The sequence below is a fragment of the Haliotis rubra genome, unplaced genomic scaffold (assembly GCF_003918875.1).
Source record: "Haliotis rubra isolate DU_JTF1 unplaced genomic scaffold, ASM391887v1 Scf95, whole genome shotgun sequence".
Classification (NCBI taxonomy): domain Eukaryota; kingdom Metazoa; phylum Mollusca; class Gastropoda; order Lepetellida; family Haliotidae; genus Haliotis; species Haliotis rubra.
The window spans coordinates 1,191,439-1,219,008 of NW_025767690.1; the positions used below are offsets into that span (position 1 = coordinate 1,191,439).

At 41.4% G+C, this 27,570-nt stretch overlaps 2 protein-coding genes across 2 annotated transcripts; one reads left to right on the top strand and one right to left on the bottom strand.

Annotated features, from left to right (window-relative positions):
- The first annotated feature begins 1,120 nt into the window (after positions 1–1,120).
- Positions 1,121–17,956, top strand: LOC124264934 (MOB-like protein phocein). Its single transcript, XM_046699716.1, has 8 exons — positions 1,121–1,198; positions 3,461–3,523; positions 11,316–11,416; positions 12,803–12,845; positions 13,420–13,509; positions 14,318–14,397; positions 15,258–15,369; positions 16,828–17,956. Exons 1-8 carry the CDS (start codon positions 1,130–1,132, stop codon positions 16,951–16,953), a joined length of 684 nt encoding a protein of 227 aa, XP_046555672.1. The 5' UTR covers positions 1,121–1,129; the 3' UTR covers positions 16,954–17,956.
- A 2,755-nt stretch (positions 17,957–20,711) lies between these two features.
- LOC124264932 (ankyrin-1-like) lies at positions 20,712–27,532 on the bottom strand. The gene is made up of 3 exons (XM_046699713.1): positions 27,454–27,532; positions 21,510–25,808; positions 20,712–21,431 (listed from the first exon to the last, which is right to left on the bottom strand). The coding sequence occupies exon 2, from the start codon at positions 25,792–25,794 to the stop codon at positions 23,761–23,763; it is 2,034 nt and encodes a 677-aa protein (XP_046555669.1). The 5' UTR covers positions 25,795–25,808; positions 27,454–27,532; the 3' UTR covers positions 20,712–21,431; positions 21,510–23,760.
- Positions 27,533–27,570: the final 38 nt, after the last annotated feature.

Genomic DNA, 27,570 nt, shown 5'->3' on the forward strand with positions numbered 1-27,570 from the left:
AATAATAATCGCAATTGGGATACGATGACATGTGTCAACCAAGTCAGCAAGCCTGACAATCCGATCGCCTCTTACTACCAATTCTGACCCGGATCTTTCCGGATTTTGACATAACCGCGACAGGAAGGTGTGTTATCAGAAAGGATGAAACAGACAAAGCAGGTCAAGGTGATAGATCTGTTGTGCCGGGTGGGTGTGGATAGGGTGTCACTTCAAAGAAAGATAACGAAACTAAAAGCAACGCGTACGCCCACGAGGGTGGTGGGGTGATTTATTAATTCTTTCAATTTTTGGGGTGTGGGTGTAGTTTCTGTTGTGTCAGTCTGGTCTTTGCAAAAATAAAATGAAAAAAACTACACTACATTTACCAGCTCAATCAAACACGTTTCGTGCTTCGGAGAGTTTGACAGAACAGTGGATTCACCTGAAAAGGGACTGTAAGAAGAATATCGGAATATTTGATGAAAAATATGCCTGAGGGACTAATGTAAGAATATTGAAATGCCTAATTTGAGATGAATTCCAGAACAGTTGATGTAAGATTAATGAAAGAAGAAAACCTGAATATGTAATGATAGAGTATCGGGACGTTTGGGTGTAAGGAGAATAGCGAAATACACCTTGTAAGCAGAATGACTAAATGTTTACTGTGGGAAGAATATAGGAATATGTATATATACGAAGAATGACTCAATGATTTCTGTAAGGATGTGTTTCACGTATATGCTCCCCCCACCCCCTCCTTTTGTCCTGAAAGTTTATTAAATGACCATTGAAACTCTCTTGAAAATGAAGTGCGCGCGCGCACGCACGCACGCACGCACGCACACACACACCGTATCTCATTAGCATGCACTTTCTCAAAACGCTTTATCCTCCCCTGTCGTTAATTAATTGAGTTTGAAACGCTGAGATTTAAACGAATTCCAGAAAAATCCACTTTGTAGAAAAAACCCTTTATTGCTCTAGAAATCTGCATTCTGTTGGGGCGTCCAAATCATCAATAATACAGAAAACCAACAAGGACATGGCATATTGTGAAACACGGGATTCGACCCGCTATCCAAAGACAATGAGTTTGGAGGAGAAAATAATTCTCGTACAGAGTTATGTCCCTTCGTTGACCAAAATGAAAATGGCTGCCACCGATACTGCAGGCACGATTGTCAGAAGGAATCGTCCTGGTACTAAATCTCAGGTGTGTTTCATTGGTTTTCAACACTTGTATATTTATCATTGGTGATACCAGTCTACGGTCCTACGCAGTAATGACCCGACGTGAATAAATTTACGGATTTAATTACGATCCAGTCACACAATGAAACAATTGTCTGAGACAACCTCTCTCAGTCTCAACTTGAAGACAGTCGGTTTCATTTACACGGTATTGATTTTAAAAACACAAAGCTAAGATCCCAAGTGTATCCCCAAATCTTACAATAGGTGTATATTTGTATCTTACTTTAGCATACGATAGTGTTTTAAATAACCAAGTGCTTTCACAGTGATCACCCTTATCTAGATGGGATATTCCCAGATGCTATGTTAAACAATGAACGAGGGGTAAGACTTCCTCCCGTTTCCCCCCTAAATTTTAACCCATGTAATTTAACAAACTCACAAGCGATCCCGTTTAGTTGACAGCACTATTACATTTATCAGTCAGCTGGTAACTAGTCAATTAATCAGTTGGTAAGTGTGATGACTATATGTGTATACATGTGTAGTTAACATCCCTGATAGCAATGTTCGTTGGGCCAACATTGGCCAAAGTAGGCCCAATGATGGCCAATGTTGGTCCAACATTGGCCCAACGGACATTGCTATCTGGGATGCGGCTAGAATGCACTGCTTGCTGCAGGGCAATTATTGCGCTATAGCGCTACCGCACTGTCTCAAGCGCTGTCTCGCTATATCGCTGTAAGTGCTCCGTCTCCCTTCACTTGCATCTTTAGAGTCAAACACCCCATTACGATCCATAAGTTAGGGTTAGGGTTAGGGTATGGCACCCTTTAAGATCCTTAGGTTTAGGGTTAGGCACCCTTTACGATCCTTAGGGTTAGGGGTTAGGGCTAGGGAACCTTTACTTTCCTTAGGGTTTAGGGTTAGCACCCTTTCCGATCCTTAGGGTTAGGGTATGGTACCCTTTCCGATCCTTAGGGTTAGGGTTGGGAGAGGGGTAGGGTTAGGGACCCTTTCTAATTCTTATTTAGGGTTTGACTTTACCTTAGGGCAGTATATAATCCTGTTATATCCAACTGAAACACATCCCGATCCATCCCATACTCGTCAGTACAGTCCAAGAAATAATGGCGTGAAAAAATGAATGGAAGGGCGTGGCACAGTGGGACGGAAGCGCGAGAAATGTAAACAAACCATTGCGCGTGCGTAGTGGTTTGTTTTCATTTCTCGCACTTCCGCCTCACTTCCAAGCAAATGACCTGTTAAACAAGCACTCATTAACTGTGATGGTGCTCGTGGTCCCAAGGTAGAGCGTCCGCCAATTACGTCACTAAGTAACCAAGTCAGTAATCCGGCGAAGAGCGTTCGAGCCCCAGCAGCGCTAATTAATCTGAAAAAGTGCACCCGGTAAAGTGCAGTACTCCCAAACATGCCACTTGATTGATGAAACCATTAATCCTCACCTTTGATCTTTTGGTAGCATGTTTATGAGCATGACTTCTGATTACGTGAATGAAGTTTTCAGTTGCAACAATAAACTTTGACAACTTTGACAGTTCGAGGCAAAAGGGTTAATTTGTACTTAGGGACCATTAATAATATATGAATTTATGGCTAGTGGGTGGGTGATGTTTTGATGATGTTTTAGGAGAGGTCACCCATTTTGTTTTGGGGAGGCAGGGGGGAGAGGGGCAGCAATTTTGTACATAGAAATATACACAAATTATGCTTAAAAAATATGGGAAGGGAGGGGGGATCATTGATTTTGTACATGACATGCAGGGCAGGATCACTTACTTTGTACATAAATTTAAGAGGGGGTCAGTCACACTGTACATGCTTCTCCATGAAAATCATCATCACCCTCCTGTCCATAAATTATAAACAGTCCCTTATTAGGGCTTTTGGGGACCCTAAAATGAGTTTGAAACAACAGGGAAATTGACACATCTAGTTTGAGACAATGATGATAAATATAACAAAATCGGAAGGTTCAGTTAGACACAATCGAGAATTCGTCTCAACCAAGTTGGAGATATTGGCGTTCGACTGTACTTAAAAATCTGCACTCAACTTTACTTAGTATCTGATGACAGCTTATCTTGTGTTAGCATGGTCAATAAATAGCCCTTTTTGCAATGCTTACCATACTGAAAGATATTTTGCTACTCTTGGACTGTACAGCTAAGGACTAGTGATCTCTGTGAGAGTGGTAATGTCAGTGAAATACTGTATAGTTTGATGTTGAATTTAACTCACAACTTTATTGTTCCTCCAGAACTGGTGCAGCTGGCAGGATGAGTCCTTTGAGGAGATGGACAGCACCCTTGCAGTGCAGCAGGTGGGAGATCCTTGTCTGACCTTGTCACAACTTCACTATCAGTGAAACCCGAGAAGATCCGGGTTAGAATTGATCTTCAGTAACCCATGCTTGTCCTAAGAGGCGACAACGGGATCGGGTGGTCAGGCTCGCTGACATGGTTGACACTTGTCATCGTATCCAAATTGCATAGATCGATGCTCATGCTGTTGATCACTGGATTGTCTGGTCCAAACTCAATTATTTACAGACCCCCGCCTTATAGCTGGAATATTGCTGAATGTGGCGAAAAACTCACTCACTCACTCACTCACTCACTATCAGTGTTCTAGTTACTATAATTGACCCCTTCCATTGGGCACATTATAATATTGTTTGTCCATACGGTCATGAAGTTGTTGTTGAGAAAAATGGAGTAAAAGCCCTAACTCTGGAGGGCAGTGGGGTAGCCTAGTGGTTAAAACATTCGCTTGTCACGCCGAAGACCTGGGTTTGATTCCCCACATGGGTACAATGTGTGAAGCCCATTTCTTGTGTCCCCAGCCGTGATATTGCTGAAATGTTGCTAAAAGCGGTGTAAAACCATACCCACTCACACACCTTAACTCTGTAAAATAACAGACAACAAGGGACATAATTCAGCAAAAAATATTTTATCGCACCAATTTATTAACTCAGTCTTGATAGGTATATCTTAGATATTCTCACAAATTATCATTCGTGTAATTTCTGTAGTTTCTGGAAAAGGACTTAATATTGTTTTCTCGCAATCTTATTATATTTCAATTCATCACGTCTGTGTTCTATATAGCCACTGTGCCCCTTACAATATCAGGAATAGAAATGCAATTATTTCAAAGGATGCCATAGGGCACCAGACAGATAACAGATTTTGCTCAGGCTTGAAAACACCTGAAGAATATGTTAAGAAAATGCCTTGCAATGACAATAGGTGTGTATAAATATCCACTACCAAGAAAAACTTTCCTAGTGCAGCAATTTAGCTGAGAGTTATTTCCCTCTAATAATCGTTCCCCACATTTGACCAACCTTGTGTGTACATATTTGTTATACGAGTTTCTATGGTCTTAAATTTGTTGGTTGAGCCTTGAAAAGCTCCTAAAATGCCTTAAATTTGATGGCTGATAATCGGTACTAACCCTGGATAATTTAGGTACATGCCTTTGTGAAAATAACTTTTTGGTTCCTGAATATAGATTTCAATTTGTCTTAGAAGTTCAGAAGATTTAGACTTGGTATTGCGGGGGCGCAGTGGGCGAGCTGGCTAAGGCGCAAGGCTAGTGATTCAGCGAGGTTGAGGTGCCGGGATCGAACCCACCTGTGACTGGGTGTAATAACCTTGGACTCAACTTTGTGTGCAGACTCTTTCAGTGTTGTCACAACCCCTAGTATACAGTACACAACCCTGTGCACTTAAAGAACCCACGAATCCGTTGGTATATGGCCAGATGGTGGCCACATGAGTACGTGCAAACACCTAGTTGCGGGTACAGCAACATGCAGTGAACTTGGACAAAGTACTGTGACTATGTGTCCCAGTCCACGCAGCTGTGAATAGGTACCTCATTAGGATGAGAAAGCCACAATAACTTGGTGAGCCTAGTGGCTTCAAGAGTTATATACTCCCCAGGGAGTTGAGATTGATAATATGTGATGTGCCATTGAGATTGACATCCAGTGATCGAGGGGGACAAATACCAGCACCTTGAGCAAGTACTAGTTGCCTGGATATGTGCGCTATATAAATATCCTAAAATAATAATAATAATAATAATACTTTGCTGATGGCAATGTACTGCTGGACGGTACAGCGATGGGAGCTCAGGACCAGTCACTTCCCACTCGCAATCGCCTAAATGTGATTCTTAAAGAAAATATTAATATGAAATGTCGACTTTGCAATGAATTCACGGAGACTGTCCAACACCTTGTCAGTGGATGCCCTTCATTGGCACAAACATCATATCTTAAACGACATGATGGCATGGCTCATTGCTTTTACTACCGTCTCCGACATGCCTGTGGCTTTGACTCCGAGGTCCATCCATGGTACGACCCTGAACATGTCCAGGGCGTCATGGAAAATGATGCTTTCAAACTTCTATGGAATAGGCCCATATACAGCCTCAGAAGAATTCCAGCCAACAAACCTGATCTTGTCTTTTCTGATAAAGCCAATTAATTTATTTATATCATTGAATTTTCTGTCCCTTTTGACACCAATGTTATTGGCAAGATTCAGGAAAACCTCACCTTTGAAATGTCTCGCTTGCATCCCAAGAACACTGTCGCCAGGTTTGGACCTCCTGATCTCTTGGCGCAGATCAGGAGAGTGCCGGGTTCTCCACTGGGAGTACAGCCCTTCTGACACTATGGGTAATGCAGAAGGCTGCAGTGTTGGGGAGCCTTCATATTCTCCGGAAAGTTCTTGGTGGGTTCGACTAGGCAGCGTTTCCTGGGAGAAGTCCCATTCGCTGTGTGGGTTGCATGTAGAGGGGGCAAGGGCCCTGAGCTGATGATGAGCCTTACCAGCCTGACTGTGCCAGGATCACCCGAACCCTCTCTGCTGCATACTATCTTTAATCTGTAAAACATAATAATAATAAAAGAAAAGGTATTTCTCCAAATTGTCGATTCTCTTAAGGCAAAAATAAAAGTTTGGACTGAAAGAAAGAATAAATGGGAAAAGAAAAACAAATTCATCAAACAAAATAAACTTTTGAGAAATAATGGAAAGCACTTCTACAGGCAACTTAAAACAAGAGGTGATGGTGAGCATGATAAACGGCCTCCCGTGGATGCCAATGAAAGGTTCTCGAAACAGTTGTGGTCTGTAACTGGCGACTGTAACCTTAAGGCACCGTGGGTCCGTGATTATGACCATGCAGTGCATGAGAAACTAACTAGGTCGTTTGTCTCTTACATCTCACCAGATTGCCTGAAAAGTGTTATAAAAAGTCCAAATCTAATACAGCTCCAGGGCCTGATGGCATTCAAAACCGGTATTGGAAACTGTTCCCCTGTGTCCAAATACCATTACTACACTGTTTCCATACTCTCGTGGACACAGGTGATGTTCCTCCATGGTTCTGCAAAGGTCGCACAATACTTCTCCCCAAGAAAGGAGACTTGACGTATCCCAAAAACTTCCGCCCTATCACATGTTTGAATACACAATACAAAATATTCACAGGGTGTTTGACAAACCTCGTGTCATCTTACTGCTCTTCCAATGATATAATTTACAGAGAGCAGAAGGGAGCAAGAAAGGGATGTTGGGGTTGCAAGGATCAACTTCTTGTACAGAAAATGATTTTGGAAGAAGCTAAAACATATCACCGCAACCTCTCCATGTGCTGGATTGACTACAAAGAAGCATACGACTCTGTCCCTCACGAATGGATCTGAAGTCTCTGTGTTGTACTGACCTCCCAGAGCGACTACTTGATTTACTCAAGTCTTTAATGGGTTACTGGTCGACTCAACTTGACATGTACTCGCAAGGGCAGGTGTAGACTCCGGATTCTATTCCGATCAGAAGGGGGATTTTCCAGGGGGACTCCTTCAGTCCATTGCATTTTTGTTTGTCTCTAAATCCTTTGAGCTTTCTGCTCAATAAAGAGGAGGGTTACCATCCCGGACCTCCTCAGCACAGATCCCCAACACCACTTACTCATCTCCTTTACATGGATGACATCAAGCTCCTTGCCAAAGGAGATACCAATTTGAAAGAGCAGGTTCTCCTTGTGGAGTCCTTTGCTAATGATATTGGCATGACATTTGGGCTCAACAAATGTAATACTCTTCATTTGAAACGTGGCAAGGTAGTTAATGATGGATCTGTCAACTTACAAGGGTGAGGAGTTATTGAGCATCTTGTGAAAGATCAGGCCTACACCTATCTTGGAATGCAAGTTTGAGACAAGCTCCAAAATGCCAAGATTCAAGAAAAACTTCGGGCCGAGTATAAATCTCGCTTAAAGAAAATCTGGAGCTCAGAGCTAAATGCTCGAAACAAGGTCAAAGCCACCAATACTTTTGCTGTGCCAGTTCTTTCCTATTCCTTTGGAGTAGTTGATTGGACAAAACAAGATATCCAGAGTCTTGACTGTCTGACCAGAAGGATCATGTCTGATAACAGAGCCCACCACCCTCGTTCCTCTCTTAACCGTTTATATATGCCAATCAATTCTGGAGGTCGGGGTTTGATTAATGTGGAGGCTCTTCATGATAGAATTTTATTGTGTACTTTTGCACATATTTATTTATCGGATGATCCTCTGGTGATGCATGTGAAGACTCATGATGCAAGCAAGTAATTCCACAGCTATTTTAAGCGTGCCAAGGTTGTTGGACAGAATCTGAGATTTGAGGTTGATTTTTATCCCCCGCAACGCGTTTTGCAGGGGGTATTAAAATGGACTCGTCCGTGCGTGCGTCGCGTGCGTCCGTCCGTCCGTCCGTGCACATTTGTCTTTTCCGGAGCAGAACTCTAAAACCGTTAAATATTTCTTCACCAAACTTGGCACATACATGGATCTGGTGGTGCACTGGTGCCTTTTGGTAGTTTTGGAATTCTGAATTAAATATTTTTGGCGTTTCCATGGCAACAAGTTCGACTTAGCCTGAAATTGTGGTAGTACTCTTTTCCGGAGCAGAACTCTAAAACTGTTCACTATTTCTTCACCAAACTTGGCACATAGATAGATCTGGTGGTGTACTGGTGCCTTTTGGTAGTTTTGGAATTCTGAATAAAATATTTATGGCGTTTCCATGGCAACAAGTTTGACTTAGCCTGAAATTGTAGTAGTGCTCTTTTCCGGAGCTGAACTCTAAAACTAATCACTATTTCTTCACCAAACTTGGCACATAGATTGGTCTGGTGGTGTACTTGTGCCTTTTGGTAGTTTTGGAATTCTGAATAAAAATATTTCTTTCCATGGCGTTTCTATGGCAACAAGTTTGACAGCCTGAAATTGGTGGTACTATTTTTTTCGACTTGGCAGAACTCTAAAACTGTTCACTATTTCTTTACCAAACTTGGCACATAGATTGGTCTGGTGGTGTACTGGTGCCTTTTGGTAGTTTTGGAATTCTGAATAAAATATTTATGGCGTTTCCATGGCAACAAGTTTGACTTAGCCTGAAATTGGTGATAGTGCTGCTTTTGGGAGCAGAACTTTAAAAACCTTTCAATACTCTCCTTCCACTTTTCCATATACACACCTAAATATTTGACATAATCATTACTCGTAGACATAATCATGAAGAGTATTTTGCCATTGCGGGGGATATTGATGACTTTGTCTTCTTGTTTTTATGGCAATGTACTGCTGGACGGTACAGCGATGAGAGTAAACCAGGTGAAGTCCTTCACCAAGTCTGCCCAGAGTCTGTCTTTTGTTGAGAAGCTTTCTGAGAAGCCATTGCATCGTGTTTACATGCAGTGTGTTGAACAGAATAGCAATCCCACCCACTCCTTCGCATGGATGAAGTCGGCTGGTCTTAAATGTGAAACTGAGGGCTTCCTTTTTGCTGCTCAGGACCAGTCACTTCCCACTCGTAATCACCAAAATGTGATTCTTAAACTAAAGAAAATATCAATATGAAATGTCGACTATGTAATGAATTTCACAGAGACTGTCCAACATCTTGTCAGTGGATGCCCTTCTTTGGCACAAACAGCATATCTTAAACGACATGATGGCATGGTTCGTTGCTTTTACTACCGTCTCCGCCATGTCTGTGGCTTTGACTCCGAGGTCCATCCATGGTACGACACTGAACATGTCCAGGGTGTCATGGAAAATGATGCTTTCAAACTTCTGTGGAATAGGCCCGTATACAGCCTCAGAAGAATTCCAGCCAACAAACCTGATCTTGTCCTTTTTGATAAAGCCAATGAATTTATTTATATCATTGAATTTTCTGTCCCTTTTGACAGCAGTGTGATTGGCAAGATTCAGGAAAAGCATCATAAATATGCGGACCTTGCCTTTGAAATGTCTCGCTTGCATCACAAGTACACTGTCGTCAGACTCCCCATTGTTCTCGGTGCCCTTGGTTTGGTACCTCCTGATCTCCCTTCTGACACTCTGGGTAATGCAGAAGGCTGCAGTGTTGGGGAGTCTACATATTCTCCGGAAAGTTCTTGGTGGGTTCGACTAGGCAGTGTTTCCTCGGAGAAGTCCCATTCGCTGTCACTCCTCCGAAGTCCCATTAAGCTGTGTGGGTTGCATGTAGAGGGGGCAAGGGCCCTGAGCTGATGATGAGCCTTACCAGCCTGACTGTGCCAGGATCATCCGAACCCTCTCTGCTGCATTTTTCATCTTAATCTGTAAAACATAATAATAATTATACAAAAAATATGAATTTGAAGACTTGTTAAATAAGCTTACTCAGGGATCTAAATAGTACTTTATTTGTGTGCCATGGCAAGATCAGTATTGAAATGACACACATGACATGTTTTCAATGTGCCCTGGTGGCACAGGTTAAATTATAAATATATTACACACCATGATTCATTTAATGGAAAATGTAATAATTTGACCAACTGATTTAAAACCAATTTTTGCATGGCATCAAACTCTTTTCGGCTGGCACTCTCACAGTTTAACATGGGCATGGCCAGTTTGAATTCCAGTGAGCTTACCAGGAAATGCTGTTATGGATGATAACATAGTTTGTAGGTTAGTTTGTGGGGCGTGGACAAATGAAGCTGAACTATTCTGGCAGTCATGATAGTGTTTGGGAAATCCAGCCAGCATGTGTACATGATGTTTCCTGATATATTAACATAAATTGAAATGACATAATTTTTGTGATATTTTAGGTTTAATTGATTCATCAAATGCATAGGTGGATCCAGTGGGGGGGTGCAGGGGTGCGCATCCCCCCTTTTGTGCTGAAAGTTTGTTAAATGACCATTGAAACTCGGGTGAAAATGAAGTGTGCACCCCTCCTTTTCTCAATAGTGTGCACCCCCCCTTTCTTAAAAGGTGTATCCGCCCCTGAAATGGTATGGGCACTCATATTTTCACAACGGCACACATAAATTATCTGTCTGGTGCTAACTGGCAGCCTTTGAAAAAACATGCATTTTTATCCCTACTCCTTTATGAAATGATGTTCAGCTAGATAAGAGTCATGGACTCGGTTTTCGTAGCCAAGGCACTCTTTGCCAACAGAATTTTGTAGGCATTTATATTCAAAGTAAGTCTCATTGTTGATATGTGAATACATATAACATGTATAACTGAAACACAGATGGTATAGAAGTTAAAACTTTACCCACTCGGTCACCCTAAGAGGTATAGAGAATCTCACCCGAGTGTCTTTTGATATCAAATATATCACCCCGAGTTGATAAAGTTATAAATATCCAGGCTTGCCGAGGATATTTTTACTTTTATCAGCGAGTGTTGATATATTTGATATCAGAAGACACTAGGGTGAGATTCTATTTATCATCAAAAATCACTCTTCTTTAGTTTTCAATGAAAAATGTACATCTCTGAACACAGTAGACTGGCAGTGCAGCGATGTCATAGCATTGAGACGTCATCAAGTTCATGACGTCTCATAGCATTGTTAGGGCATTGTACAAAATCTATTGTCAAAACGATATCGCCTAGGAGATATCGTTTGATCTCACACAAGCAATATCTCCTTTGGCATACAGATTTGGATGATAAATTTTATATCTGTTAATAGTTATCTAAATATCAACATTGTTTTGTGAAATATGTTTTAAAGATTCACTCAGAAGTCATGTTTTGTTATGATTCAGTTCATCCAACAAGCTATCAGAAAGGACTTCACCAATGTTGTTGAGATCCTGACCCCACCTGAGGGCCAGGATGAGGGTGTGTGGAAGTACGAACATCTCAGGTGAGTCTCCTTCATATCATAGATCTACTGATATATATCTGTACCCACACATCCCCTCCCCACCCTCAAGGGCCAAGATGAGGGTGTGTGGAAGTACGAACATCTCAGGTGAGTCTCCCTCATATCATAGAGCTACTGATATATATCTGTACCCACACATCCCCTCCCCACCCCCAAGGGCCAGGATGAGGGTGTGTGGAAGTACGAACATCTCAGGTGAGTCTCCCTCATATCATAGAGCTACTGATATATATCTGTACCCACACATCCCCTCCCCACCCTCAAGGGCCAGGATGAGGGTGTGTGGAAGTACGAACATCTCAGGTGAGTCTCCCTCATATCATAGAGCAACTGATATATATCTGTAAGTCTCCCTCCACACATCTGTACCCCTCCCCTCCCACCCTCAAGGGCCAGGATGAGGGTGTGTGGAAGTACGAACATCTCAGGTGAGTCTCCCTCATATCATAGAGCTACTGATATATATCTGTACCCACACATCCCCTCCCCACCCCCAAGGGCCAGGATGAGGGTGTGTGGAAGTACGAACATCTCAGGTGAGTCTCCCTCATATCATAGATCTACTGATATATATCTGTACCCACACATCCCCTTCCCACCCTCAAGGGCCAGGATGAGGGTGTGTGGAATCTGAACATCTCAGGTGAGTCTCCCTCATATCATAGAGCTACTGATATATATCTGTACCCACACATCCCTCCCCACCCCCAAGGGCCAGGATGAGGGTGTGTGGAAGTCACTGAACATCTCAGGTGAGTCTCCCTCATATCATAGAGCTACTGATATATATCTGTACCCACACATCCCCTCCCACCCTCAAGGGCCAAGATGAGGGTGTGTGTGTACTGAGAACATCTCAGGTGAGTCTCCCTCATATCATAGAGAGCAACTGATATATATCTGTACCCACATCCCCTCCCACCCTCAAGGGCCAGGATGAGGGTGTGTGGAAGTACGAACATCTCAGGTGAGTCTCCCTCATATCATAGAGCTACTGATATATATCTGTACCCACACATCCCCTCCCCACCCCCAAGGGCCAGGATGAGGGTGTGTGGAAGTACGAACATCTCAGGGAAATCTCCCTCATATCATAGAACTACTGATATATATCTGTACCCACACTTCCCCTCCCCACCCCCAAGGGCCAGGATGAGGGTGTGTGGAAGTATGGACATCTCAGGTGAGTCTCCCTCATATCAGAGAGCTATTGATATATACATCTGTGCCCACACTCCCCCTCCGCAGCTCCATGGGCCAGGATGAAATACATGTACACTTATTGTTTATTTCATGTATAAAATATAAATATTATTTTTGACAGTTATTTTTGAAATTTTCCTGAAACAGTACATGTTTTTTCAGACAATTCTGTATGGAACTTAATGGGTTGGCAGTGAAATTACAGGTATGTATAATATGTTAATGTTTGAAAATTCTTTCATTTTTGACAGTGGGGTAGACTATTTTTTTATGTGGGATGTGACTTGAATATTGCCAAACGCAGTGTAAAGCCACTCTCACTCACTGATCAAACTAAACTCACTCCAGCCACATGACCCCTCTGTGATGTAGTGGTTAGAGTGTCCACCCGGAGAGCGGAAGGTCGCGGGTTTGATCCCCGGCCACGTCATACCAAAAGATGTTAAAATAGGGCACTTGTTGGTCCCTACCTGGCACTCGGTATTAATAGGTACAACAAGGACTGGTCGGCTCGGAGTCAGTATAATGGGTCTGACTGGGGTATTCATGCTTCAATGCGACATGGTATCTCAGTGAGCTGTGCTATAAAACCAGTCTGGGCTAGTACAAGCAGCCACACATACACACGCATGCACGTTGTCATATGAGCGAAATATTCTTAAGTGCGACATGAAACCCCATTTCATCTCACCTCACCCTTGCCTCATGAATGTGGTCAAGAAGTAAAGTCTGATGACAGTTTTGTGAATACTGTATTTATTAATGTATGTTTTTATCAGCAAAGTGACTGCAACCCGGACACATGCACCCAGATGACGGCCACAGAACAGTGGATCTTCCTTTGTGCAGCACATAAGACTCCTAAGGAGGTAAGAGATTGGAGAAATACCAGTAATTATGTTTGAAATGTTGTTAGCTTTTAACCTAATGAGTGTCAAATAACTCGGATGACTGGACCACTGTTAGATGTTAAATAACTTTAAGTTTTTTACCTAATGAGTGTCAAATAACTTACATATTACTACAATTAGTTGTGAAATTAGATTATGATTTTTACCTAATGAGTGTGAAGAATTTTTTTCACATCTTACCACTATTAAATGTAAAATAACTTTAAGATTTTTCCAAAATCAGATGACTGAACAGTGTTGCTTGTATACTGCAATTAATCTTTCAAATGATGTATTCTGCAATATATTTTCTGTGTATCGGTAAATTGAGTAAAATATGTACCAAATTTTGTCACTATATCCATATTTAAGCTAAATGTCTACACAGTCTTTCATTTACATGTTAGGTTTCTCTCACTCACTCATGGTATTACCCCCATGGTATTACATAGAGTATATTATATTCGTGCCTATGTCATACTGTTTACGACATGAGTGCCTAAATGTTGGTATTTCCCGAGTGTGCGCTATACTGATATTTAGGCACAAGTGTCATAAACATAGTATGATATGGGCAAAAATATATACTTTCAAACATAGACTGGCTACCCGCCGTCACTGCATGTAGACTGCAACGTCATAGAAGAAACGTGACATCATAGCATTGTTCATGACGTTGTGTCACCATGACAAAGTGATATTTTGCCCTAGGCCATCGTATGAAAAATGTGAACCCCTACATTTTTGCCTTAGTAGGTAATAAATGATATTATTTGTGTGGTGACAGTGCCCAGCAATAGACTACACCCGGCACACCCTGGATGGAGCAGCATGTCTACTTAACAGCAACAAGTACTTCCCTAGCAGGTGAGAGCATCTCTTCGTTGCTTTGTTAAACAAAAGCCTGTGGGGATTCTGAGGCAGAATAGGTTCCCAGGACCCAATGCCTTATGTAAAAGATAATTGTCCGACCACATATTTCATTAATCATAAGTCTCTGTAGTCCTTTTGATATGGCAACTGCCAGGAGAGCAGACAGTTGAATGTTTGATCTCAGTCTGAGTCAGATTGAAGGGCATTATAAGATTGTATTTGTTGTTTCCCTGGTTGGCAGTTGGCATTTTGAGGTTAGATATCATGATAGCTAAACTGGATAGAATTATCATTAAAACGCCTGCATGTTATCAGAATGAGCGGGCCACTGTAACTTGATAATGCCCCCAAATTGCTTGACGACGGGCCATTATCATGGCTTTTGTTAGGTGACGTCATAAGGAGCTCATCTCTTGATGTTAAATCACGGCTCGTTTGAACTTGGGTTCAAGATTGACAATATTTCTGACTCACGTTCGTCACATGTACCTGTACCATTATGCACTTTCTTGCCGGTGCCATCCTTAACAATTGTACCATGAATTACAACAAGCAGCATGAAAACATCGACTGGAACTCGAACGTTGTTAAATACTGACAAAAAATGGTGGCTGCTAGGATGGGCAAAGGCCAAACAAGTGTTCCAGAATTGTTTGTGTTCGATTATGAGAAAACATGATCGATCGCTTGGTCGTTTAGTCACTGTGACCAATCTTCGATTATTTCAATAATCGGACCACCACTATGTTATATATGACATTTCCCAAAGTCTGGACAAATATGATCATTCACAGACACACACACAAACACAGTGGTCAAATGTAATTACTAGTATATGTTTATTTTTTCTTCAGAGTAAGCATCAAGGAATCTTCAGTAGCCAAGTTGGGTTCTGTCTGCCGCCGTGTTTACCGAATATTCTCACACGCATACTTTCATCACCGAACCTTGTTTGATGAATATGAGGTGAGCCTTTCAGTTCCAAATTGTATTTGGTAGTTTTTAAGTACAATGTTGACGTAACCACTGGGTCTTTCAGTGCAGATAAGGCACCCAGTACCCCATATTTGACTCCAACTGAGTATCCTCTGAAGATAAGGGTTAGATTTGGTCTTTAGCAACCCATGCTAACTACTAATGGGATTGGGTGGTCAGGCTTGCTGACTTGGTTGACACATATCATCATATCCCAGTTGCGTAGATCGATGCTCACAATGTTGATCACTGGATTGTCTGGTCCAGACTCGATTATTACAGACCACCTTCATATAGCTGGAAAATTGCTGAGTGTGGTGTTAAACGACAAATAAGCAAACATCTCCTGTTGAGTATCCTCTATAATCTGTACTATTTCGCGTTTCAAGAGCAGCCTGGCTCTAGAACCCAGCTTGCTTCCCTGTTGGGATACCACAGCAGCTTAGGTACGGCAGTATTCAGTGCGTTAATCCCCATAAATATTCTGGGGCAGTGTGTGTCCCCAGCACTCAGTGTTTGTCTCCCTTTCGGGATTCGGATTCCCAGGTAGACTATATCCCCAGTACTTAGTGCTTGTGCCCAGGGCAATCCAAGATCTCTCTTCTCAAAGACTCGTCTCACCTTTGTGATTCTAGAGCATTTTAACCCCTGGTACTCAATGCTTGTTTCCTTAATGATCGTCCCCTTTAGGGGGTCCAGGGCAGACATGGTTCCCAGTCCTTAATGATCTTCCCCAGTCCTCAATGCTCGTCCCCTTTAGTGGGTCCAGGGCAGACATGATCCCCAGTCCTTAATGATCTTCCCCAGTCCTCAATGCTCGTCCCCTTTAGTGGGTCCAGGGCAGACATGGTTCCCAGTCCTCAACGCTCGTCCCCTTTAGTGGGTCCAGGGCAGACATGATCACCAGTCCTTAATGATCTTCCCCAGTCCTCAATGCTCGTCCCCTTTAGTGGGTCCAGGGCAGACATGATCCCCAGTCCTCAATGCTCATCCCATTTAGGGGTCCAGGGCAGAAATGGTCCCCAGTTCTTAATGCTCGTCCCCTTTAGGGGGTCCTGGGCAGACATGACCCCAGTCCTCAATGCTTCTCCCCTTTAGGGTGTACAGAGGAGACAATGTAGTTAATGGTAATCCCCCTTGGGAAGTCTACATAAGCCAGGACGAAATAATTTTGCACCAAATTTGACTCTCAGGTTAAATTTTCACTCTCTAATCCCTCGGTTGTGTTGTAATGCTTGGGCCCACTTATACAAGGCAATCTTCTGTGCTATGATGAATGTAACTCCCATACTCTGGCCTAGAGTCAACACAGCTCTGATCACTTTGTGTGTGGGCCCTGGACATTTTGCAGTTGTTGAACTAATAAGATGAATAATGTGCTTTGGTTTAAAAGAGATTCCTTTGTTCTAATCTCAAGGAAGTGTTTGTACATGTTGCATGTGTTTTCAGAATGAGACTTTCCTATGCCGTCGATTCACCCAGTTTGTGACGAAATACAATCTGATGTCCAAAGACAACCTCATCGTTCCTATACTGGAGGACCAGCAATCTATAGAAGGGGAGAGTGAAGCCTAGAGTATCTGTCCTTACCAACATTAACAGTACAATACTCAGCAGGATACTTTTTGGTTCTAAACAAATATCTTTTGCAGGACAGTAGCATTACAATGCTCATTAAAGGAAAAACAGTTTTAACAAAAAAAAATGCATTGTGCCATTTTAATGACGTGTATGAAGTACTGTGAAACGGACTAGTAGCATTAAACCACTCGTACAGGTACTAGGGACAATTTGAACCTTCTAGATTTTCTTGAATTTTACGAGTGGCCCGATCTTGTAAACTTACAGATCTAAAAAAAATCAAAAACATTCAGAGAGCTCTCCAATGGCCAATTATTTGCATGTTGTATCAATAAGTATTTAGTTTATAACATCAGAAATCATCCTTTCATCATGGCAACTTTAATGAATTTGACAAAAAAATGGATTTTCAAAAATTACAAAATTTGTTCATTTTGAGCAGATATGTTGTACAATGTTCAGATGTTGATTGGACACCACAAGACATCAAATACTGTATATTATGTATATAATGTGTATTTATCAGTGTAATAGTTTTTACTGCCAGCCTTGTGTTGTCATGTACAGTAGAGTTATCCATCAAATGTTACAACTCTTGCATGCATGTTATTACCATTTGTTCACATATACTGAACGAAAGAGGTCAAGAAACATTATTTCTTACTTGGGTTTCAACTGAAAAATCCTTTGGGTTCAGTCATGTTGTTTTGGCTCCCTGCTCTAGTTCCTTATCAAGGACCAGTATAACCCTCTGGATGCCGGGGTGTCTTTTTTCTGAGGTGCATTTTTAAAAAATCTAAAAAATGAATGTTGCATGAAATTACATTTGTTAGGCACTATGGGTATACAATTACAGAGATATAATACCCATCAAAAGCTTAGACTCACCAGTGTAGATGTAGCCACTTACTTCAGTCAACTGCTCTAAACTAGATTTTGCAAAATATACCACACTGTTTAAAGGTACTGTTTACACACGAACTGATGTATTGTAAAACAAATTCGTAACATTGGAAAGATTATTGTCATGAGTTCAATAAATGATGAAACTCAGTGAAAATTGGCAAATTCTTAACAAAACTTTATACCAAAACGCAGCTGTTCACATGCATGATATTTGCACATGCTTTTCTGCAATTTGATGCATGATCCTCATGCAATTCATCTGCATAAGGTTTGCAGTTGGTTCCCCAAGTTAGTGGAGAAATCAATCTTCGATGTAACCACATATATATATATATACATAACATATAGTGAGTGCTTTAAGTGAGTCTAAACTTTTGATGGGTAGTATATGTAGCATATTAAATTCCAGTGCAAATACTTAGTTGGAAAGTAGACACTGTTAAATATGTTGTTCGAAGATAATTTATGGGTTAAAACACAGCAAATTTCACATATTTTATTGTGCACCCAAAAAAAGTGAAGTGCGCCATTATTTTTTAGGGAAAATATGAGCAAACAAAATATTGCTTATATCTGAATGACATAACAATGTATCAAAGGATTTGCTTTTCCTAACAGTGGAGATCAAGATTTCTGTGAACTATATTTGTGAGCGTGATAAAGTTTGAATTTTATTCAACCTCAAAGTGAAGGTTGAACAGCAGGGACATTCCATCCCTCTGGCATCCATGAGTTAATTGTTGAAGTAGAAACTGAAAGTAAATTGACAATCATACTCGTATCAGAGTCGACAGAATAATATATATCTCAAATAACATTGATGGTCTTGACTAGTATGCAGTTTGTGTAGAAACTGCAGAAAATGTAGTTTTTGTGTATCTCTTTCAACAAATTATCACAAGCCATTTACAACACTTTATGTACAGCACAATAGTGTCGTCGGATGTAAAATAAACTGTTCGTATGAAGGTATTGTGTAATCTTTTCAAGGAGAGTGTAAGGTGATTACCATTCTAGGATTTCATATGAACCACAGCTGTGTTTCCTAGTAATAGGGTATAGTAGCTGTCATCATGCTGTGGACAGTTGGTGTTTGGGCATGTCAGTTACTTTTTTCGTTATCATGAACGCAGATGTTTGTTTACCCATGAAGATCCCAGTTATAATTGGTCTTCAGCTACCCATGCTTGTCGTAAGAGGCACCTAACCGTTACGGGATTGGGTGGTCAGACTCGCTGACTTGGTTGGAATGTCATCGTATCACAATTGTGTAGATCGATGTTCATGCTGTTGATCACTGGATTGTCTGGTCCAGACTTGATTGTTTACAGACTGTCGCAATATAGCTGGAATATGAGGGCAGCGTACCCACACCAACCAAGTTGTGTGTTTATAAATGACAGGATCATGATATACCTGTTGCATGACTCTCGACTCTTGCCATTCCAGCAAATGTTACATTGGTGTTAACATGTATCATCTTATCACTGTGCTGTCTTGTTTGTTGTTTAACGCCACACTCAGCAATATTTTCTCATTTGTCTGCAAAATCACAGACTTCTGATAGAACAACAAACAAAAGTCAAATATTTTATTCAGAAAATATTTATATGAAATATCAGCTTGTGCCAAATCTTAATGGTTTCTGGTGATAGAACATTTCTTGAAGACAATCATTAAGTCTGGGCACCTGATGAACATTAATGATAAAATACAAGGAAAATTCCCATAACACCATAAAGTATAAATCTGTAAAAGATAGATGAGCAATTGAGAAAGAAAACAGTTGAAACACACAAGTGAAATAGTGCAATGATTATAACACCGTTGAAAGACAGATGGCCAAACAGGTACAAAATGAAACAGTAAATCTTTGTAAATATACATGTATACGAATAATCACATATTCTGAAAGTAACTTGTACATGATATTACCCAACATCACAAACCCTCATTTCAATTGCCATCCTCAGATGAGTGAGTTGGGTTTTATGCCACTTTCAGCAATATTCCAGCAATCGTCCTGAGATGACTGGACCACATATGACTCTACCCAATTCATTGCAGGCTACACAAGTGACAGTGGGATTTACATCAATCCTGAATCCCCTCAAATATAAGCATTAGACCCTGAGGAATTACATCAATCCTCTATCAAAGACAAGTATTGGGCACTCGGAATTACATGTAACACCATCCTGAATGTATCCCCTCAAAGACAAACATTAGGCACTCGGGATTAACACCATCCTCAATCCCCTCAAAGACAAGCATTGGGCACAAGGGATTAACACCATCCTGAATGAATCCCCTCAAAGACAAGCATTGGGCACTGTGGATTTACATCATTGTTGAATCCCTTCAAAGATGAGCAATAGGCACTGGGGATTTACATCAATCCTGATTCCCTTCAAAGACAAGCATTGGGCACAAGGGATTAACACCATCCCGAATGAATCCCCTCAAAGACAAGCATTGGGCACAAGGGATTAACACCATCCCGAATGAATCCCCTCAAAGACAAGCATTGGGCACAAGGGATTAACACCATCCTGAATGAATCCCCTCAAAGACAAGCATTGGGCACAAGGGATTAACACCATCCCGAATGAATCCCCTCAAAGACAAACATTGGGCACAAGGGATTAACACCATCTCGAATGAATCCCCTCAAAGACAAGCATTGGGCACAAGGGATTAACACCATCCCGAATGAATCCCCTCAAAGACAAGCATTGGGCACTGAGGATTTACATCATTCTTGAATCCCTTCGAAGATGAGCAATAGGCACTGGGGATTTACATCCATCCTGAATCCCCTCAAAGACAAGCATTGGGCACTGAATCCCCTGGAAGACAAGCATTGGGCACTGAGGATTTACATCATTCTTGAATCCCTTCGAAGATGAGCAATAGGCACTGGGGATTTACATCCATCCTGAATCCCCTCAAAGACAAACATTAGGCACTCAGGATTAACACCCTCCTGAATGAATTCCCTCAAAGACGAGCAATAGGCACTTGGGATTTACACCATCCTGAATCCCTACAAAGACAAGAATTAGGCACTGGGGATTTACATCAATCCTGAATCTCTTCAAAGACAAGCACTGCTGATTTACATCATCTTGAATCCATTCAAAGACAAGCATTAGGTATTTGGCAACTACATCAATCACGAATCCACTCAGAGACTAGCAAGGTGGAGTTATATCAACCTAGAATCCACAAACTGACAAGCCTTTGGTAAAGGGCAACTGCATCCCCTCAGAGACTAGCACTGGGAATGACATCAAACCCTGAATCCCCTCAAAGACTAGAACTGAGAACTGAGGAGCTACATACATCCTGAGACACCTGCATCCTCAGGATGTAGATCAATCATGACCTCCCCACAGAGCTGAGTGTAGGGTAACACACAGCCACCCCCTCTCCTTTCCCCATCCAAAACCAGACACCGCCATCAAACGGCATGGCTGGGGATTTCCAACAATCTTGACCCAGGACTGGACCCTACATATTTCCAGGTGTTTACAGAATCTTCAGCAGTGAAAAGCATACAGAACCTCCAGCAGTGAAAAGCATATAGAACCGTCAGCAGTGAAAACCACAAAGAATCTTGAGCAGTGAAAAGCATACAGAACCTTCAGCAGTGAAAAGCATATAGAACCTTCAGCAGTGAAAAGCATACAGAACCTTCAGCAGTGAAAAGCATATAGAACCTTCAGCAGTGAAAAGCATACAGAACCTTCAGCAGTGAAAACCACAAAGAACCTTAAGCAGTGAAAAGCATAATAAGAGATACAGTAAACTCTGGTTATAACTCATAAAGGGCCACTATTTTCAATTCATTATAACCACACACACTTCGACTTAAATATATTGTACGTGACAGAACAAGAAAATCTTAATTTAAACATTGTACCATAAAAATAGAAGCAAAATATATATATCATAGTGTTCAATATGAACTAGATGTCAAGTGGTCATGTCAATTTTTTATTCAAACACCATACCATTGAAAAATTAGCAAACTACGACACATAAAATTGTTGGATATGAAGTATTTGTAAGTTGCCATGTTGTTGAATTTAAATTTAAACACCATACCATACAAACAGCAGCATAAATATATATACATTGTATCAAAATATTCAGTACAAAGTAGATGTATATTTCAAACAAAAATCTGATCATACACAAGTATATTAATGTTACACTGAAAACTTACAAAAACTAACCACCATCACATTCATGAGGTTACACCTGAATAGTTCCCTAAAGCATATTCACAAAAGTGTAAAACACAACCAAGCAGTGAATGAGATTGGATTAGCACCGCCTGGAACGGTATTCCACTGACATCCCAGGAAAACAAGAATTTGAACCCACTATCAAAGGTTTCTGGTATAATCAAAGGATGCAACTCTGCACAGCAAATGATGGCGCCTCAAACATACGGTTCCCTTCATCTATCAATTTGAGGGCAATTCTTACAAAATTATAGCAAATTGCCTCAAAACCAACTGTTCCTTCAAGAAATTGCACAGTGTTATTGTTTGTTGTAACTAATCTCAAGAGTGTCTTTGAATATTATCTAAAGAAAGTCATAATATATAATAATATTCCTTTATTTTTTCCCATGTTTCTTCACAAGCTATGTGATAAAAATCTTGTGACGAAGCTAGGGGTGTCACGATTCACTCTCACTTCGATTCGGTACGATTATCAATTCAATTCGCTCGATTCGATTTATTTCGATTCGATTCACCAAAGCTGAGGACAAAGTCAAATTTGTTGTAATATCAGTTTAATTTGGCAAACTTTGGAAAATTTGCACAATGCACAATTAGAACACTGTCAAGACAAGTTGTCAACAAATACTCACTGAACAAGTGATCATAACATTAAGTTTCAGTCACGAACTCTGGTGTCAAGTGTTCATTGTGACTGTAATGTCACTGTAAGTCATTTGGAATGATCATGTTCTGTGCAAGGAATTTTCACTTGAAAGACATGCCCTCTGGGCACTTACAATACCCTCTCACTGGCAACACTTGTAGCAGCGAATTTTCAACATAATTTCTTACGATTTCAGGTGAAATAAACTCTCAGTATTAGAAAGTAAGTACTTTATGAAATGATTTCGAAATTGATGCATTTGAAATCGAGATCGAATCGTACATCTATCGATTCGATTTTCGATGAACCGAACCGAATCGTGACACCCCTAGATGAAACCTTGGAAAAAAAATAAAGGAACACTTGTGCTTGGATGTGATCCCTTACTTTTCCCCCTCAGTATATGATTACTATTTAGATGCTGTTGTACAAAGCGATCTTAGCACTGAGGTGAACTCACATACCTTAACAGAGACTTACATTTTTTGAAGCACTAAGTCTGCTCTGTACAGAGATGCCAACCCTATTTTGGGCCTAAGTGTAATACTAGAGGTCAGAAACTGTAATTTGGACCTAAAAAGTGTAATACGTGTCTACCGATCGCTTCAACATGGTACACGTTATCACGAAAGCAAGATTCTGGGCAGAAACACATGTGACCAATCACAATGAAGCTCCATACATCGAAAATTGTTGGTCATGTGACTCAAAATACTTTAATTCCTTGCAAGTTAATTGGAATGAGTGCGATGCTAAGAGTAAGCGATTCCTATCGGTGCAAAGCTATTTCTGCACCCCTGCACCTGTGCGTTACAAAACACTTCCCTGTGAAAATCTATCCACTTTATTGATTTTCGTAAAACGAGTAGAAAAGCGTAATTTTCGCAGATTCAGTGTAATGGCGTAATTTAATGGTCAAAATCGTAATAATTACGCCTAAAGCGTAAGGGTTGGCATCTCTGTTTGTACAACAGCACCCTGACTTTTACAGGTTTAGAATGAGGCAGTAGTGATATAACTCTTGAGGTAATTGGGCAAAGGAAGTTGTTCAACATCACGAGCTGCACATGTAAGTTGTTTCAAGATAGTAACTTTACAAAGATGTCTTAGTGATCTTATCCTTAGCTTTTCAAACAGTTCCACAACACCATATGCAAATTCTACTTCCTTCAGCTTGTTGGAATATATGAGAGGAGGCAGGAACCGCTGCTGGACGGTCATCATGGCGTGATGAAGATGCTCCATGTCCATCAAACAGCCAATCAGCTCCAGCACATTCTGACATGTCTGTTTCTCCACAGCTGCCACCAATGGGTAACACCCATTCATAGCTGGATGGTCAAAGTTGGCACCATACAAACTAAACAGGTGGATAAATTTGTGTTTCATTTTCTTATCTCCTACCGGTATATCATTGAGATGGTTCATGATGAAGTAGGTGAAGATTGGCAGGTCTGAGCATCGACTTGGCAAATTGGGGTTGGTGCCGTGGGACAGCAACAGCTCCACTGCCCTGTATACAATCTGTGGACTGTTCCAGAGTGTGGTTTGGGTGTATGGAAGGGAGCTGTATTGCAGTAGGACTTCCAAGACTGTTTCATTGAATGCTGACTTGGTCGTCACTTTGTTTGGGTTCATGCCCTTTTCCAGAAGCAGCTCTAGACATGTGATGAGATCACTTTGGTAGGTGCTCATGGAGTAATTATCTCCTATGGTGTTGGACTTTGAGGAAGTCATTTCTCTGATAGCATTGGATGCCTTCTTCCAGTACCGCATCACGTCAGTTCGACTGATGCCAATTTCCTCAGCCAGAATATGAAGCGCAGACTTACCGTTTTTGTCTGTGATGTGTACATTGATGCCAAACTGTATCAGCAGCTTTGTGTTTGCAATGTAGTTGTATGGGTGGAGTTTGGATCTGTATAGGATGTGGAGACAACCTTTAGATTCTGTAAGAGCATTGACTGATGCTCCACATTCTAGAAGGTGGTGGATTGTGTCAGTATCTCCGTTCCATACTGCCACATGAAGTGGCGTCTTGCCGTTCTTATCACTAAGGCTTATGACGTCGCGAAATGAGTTCTTCAGAAGCAAGTCGACCAGAGGTCCACATCCTATAGAACATGCCTTGTGGAGCATGGAGGAGGGTTCTCGCACACCAGCATACAGAAACCTCAGAGCTAGGCACTGAATGATGATGTTATTCAAAAAATAAAAGGCAAAATCAACATGTCCACCAGAAACACAAAACTCAAATGGCTTCCCTCTCCTGCTCTCCGTCATGGGCAAGGTATAGTATTTATTGGCAGTCTCGGATTCCCCATCTCTTACAGCTATAGACACATTGGCAACTTCATTCAGTGAAAAGGAACTAGGTTTTTCTAACAGATATTTGATACTACCAATACAACCCACCATGCATGCCAGATGTAGTGGTGGGTTTAAGATCACAGCATTGCCGCCGTCTTGATCAGAGGATGTATCTTCTTTGGTACTATCTGACTTTTCAGGAGGGCTGGAGCTTCCAGCTCCTGGGGATGTGTTTGGTATCTGTTCATCTGTTGAGACCAATACCAACTGAATAGAGGCATCTGCAACTGATGAGGATGTGTTTGGTATCTGTCCTTGAGTTGACCTTGAAGCCTCACCTTGACACGCTTCTACGGCTGTATTGGGCACCTGCCTGGATGAATCTCCAGAGTCCTGTACATCTGAATCCTCAGATATTTGGCCTCTGCTGCAGACACACAAGGTTTCATTAGTATCAGGTACAATCTGTTCCTTATACAAGGATCTGTCAGACAAGAAGAAAGGGCAAATCGTTCCTAGAGACTGGACAAGATCAGCTCGTTTATACAAGATGGCAATTTGGAACATGTTGACGGACAGAAGTGGATGCCTCCATTTTGTGAGATCTTCCAGTGACATGCCACTGCTGTGGAAGGTTGCCATGACATCAACATCACTCACACCACTGATGATGGCCTCGGAGATTGTTTCCATGGAGATGTCTACTACAGGTTCCATCGTAATGACCAGTGCTGGAAAATAGATTAAGTGAAAGTGTAAACTGATGTGAATCACACGTCATGGTAAGTTAGACAGTTAGTTGCCTTAAATGAATTTATGGCAGTCCCTCACAATTGAGGACAGACCATTTAAGATAAATTCACCTGAATAGGATGTTCTGCTTCTGGAGTGAGTATGGTTTTACGCCGCTTTTAGCAATATTCCAGCAATATCAGAGCAGGGGCACCAGAAATGGGCTTCACACATTGTACCCATGTGGGGATTCAAACCTGGATCTTCGGCATGACGAGCGAACGCTTTAACCGCGAATCTATCCCACCGCCCTTATGCATCTGGAAGTTGGGAGCAATGAATATTTTGGTCATGATAGACCCACTAACTTGATGACAGACCCATAGATTGTTTTCTATGGAATCTTAATGCGGGTGTTGAGGCTTGCTCACTAGGTTGATGCATGTCATTGTATTCCAATTGTATAGATTGATGTTCATTATGTCAGCCACTGGATTGTCTGATCAAGACTTGATTATTTACTGACTGCTGACACATAGCAAGAATAACTGCTGAGTGGTTGGTTGAACACCAACAACAGTGAGTGCGTCAGTGAGTATGGTTTTACGCCGCTTTTAGCAATATTCCAGAAATATCACAGCTGGGGACACCAGAAATGGGCTTCACATATTGTACCCATGCGGTAAATCGAACCCGTGTTTTCAGCGTGACGATCGGACACTTTAACCATTAGGCTAGCCCACTACCCCACACCACGAACAAAAATGCAAATCATAGATTATGTCAGGGCCAGGAACAGTGTTCAAAATAACCGCCGGCCTGGAGACAAGCGCCGGTTGTAATTGTATCGGGCCGGCAGTTTCAAATATCTGCAGGCCCTTATGGCCTCCAGTAAATTATCTGTCAGGGTTATTTTTCAACTGGAATCATTCCTATATTTTTTTCATTATTAACGTTCGAGAATCATCCATGATCCATCATGTTACGATAACTTACAGTTTCACTTCTTAGTATTTCAGCGCTTTGCTGGTGTGTCAACACCAGTCTTAACAAATAAAAACTTCTCTGTGTGCCATAGGCTTCGCTAACTGATTTTGTAGAAACAGTGCGAAACTGTGTACAGTGTAGTCTATTTTGTTTTTACTGGTTTGACTTTAACAAAATGGGCCTGCAGATTCCATTCAGGGCCTGTAGATTTTAAAGCTTGCAGGAGGCAGTAGGTCCTGATGGCCAACTGGCAAATTAAAGTATTGCAAACACTGGCCAGGGACGGGTCATACAAACCAGAGGCGAGCAGAGTGACACTGTGTCCATAACATAGTTCCATTTAGTGTTTCTGATAAGTGAATTTCATTCATCTGGACACTCATGTTATAGTTATATAGGCTCCTTATTCGCGAAATTGTCCATTAGTCTCATTTGAGGATTTTCACGTTTTGCAGGCAAATATATTCAACATTTAAATTTCAGTCCCTTCGTCACATGAAATTTAATTATTGATTTTTGATCAACAGGTTAGCTGACATCAAGTTTCGAAAAAACATTCACTGTCGTCCACGGGTTTTTAAACGGAAACCTGACAAGCAAACCATTTGCACAAATTACTGGTAATTCGAACAAACTACTGTAGATTAAAACTCTAACCATAAGATAAGTCAGACAGAGACACTCGGTAGATAGTCTTGACGTGAGGGAAAGAGCTTGGTGACTGGTGGCTGCTCAACTCTCAACTCGCAGTTGGTTGGACAGAGTTGCCTCCCT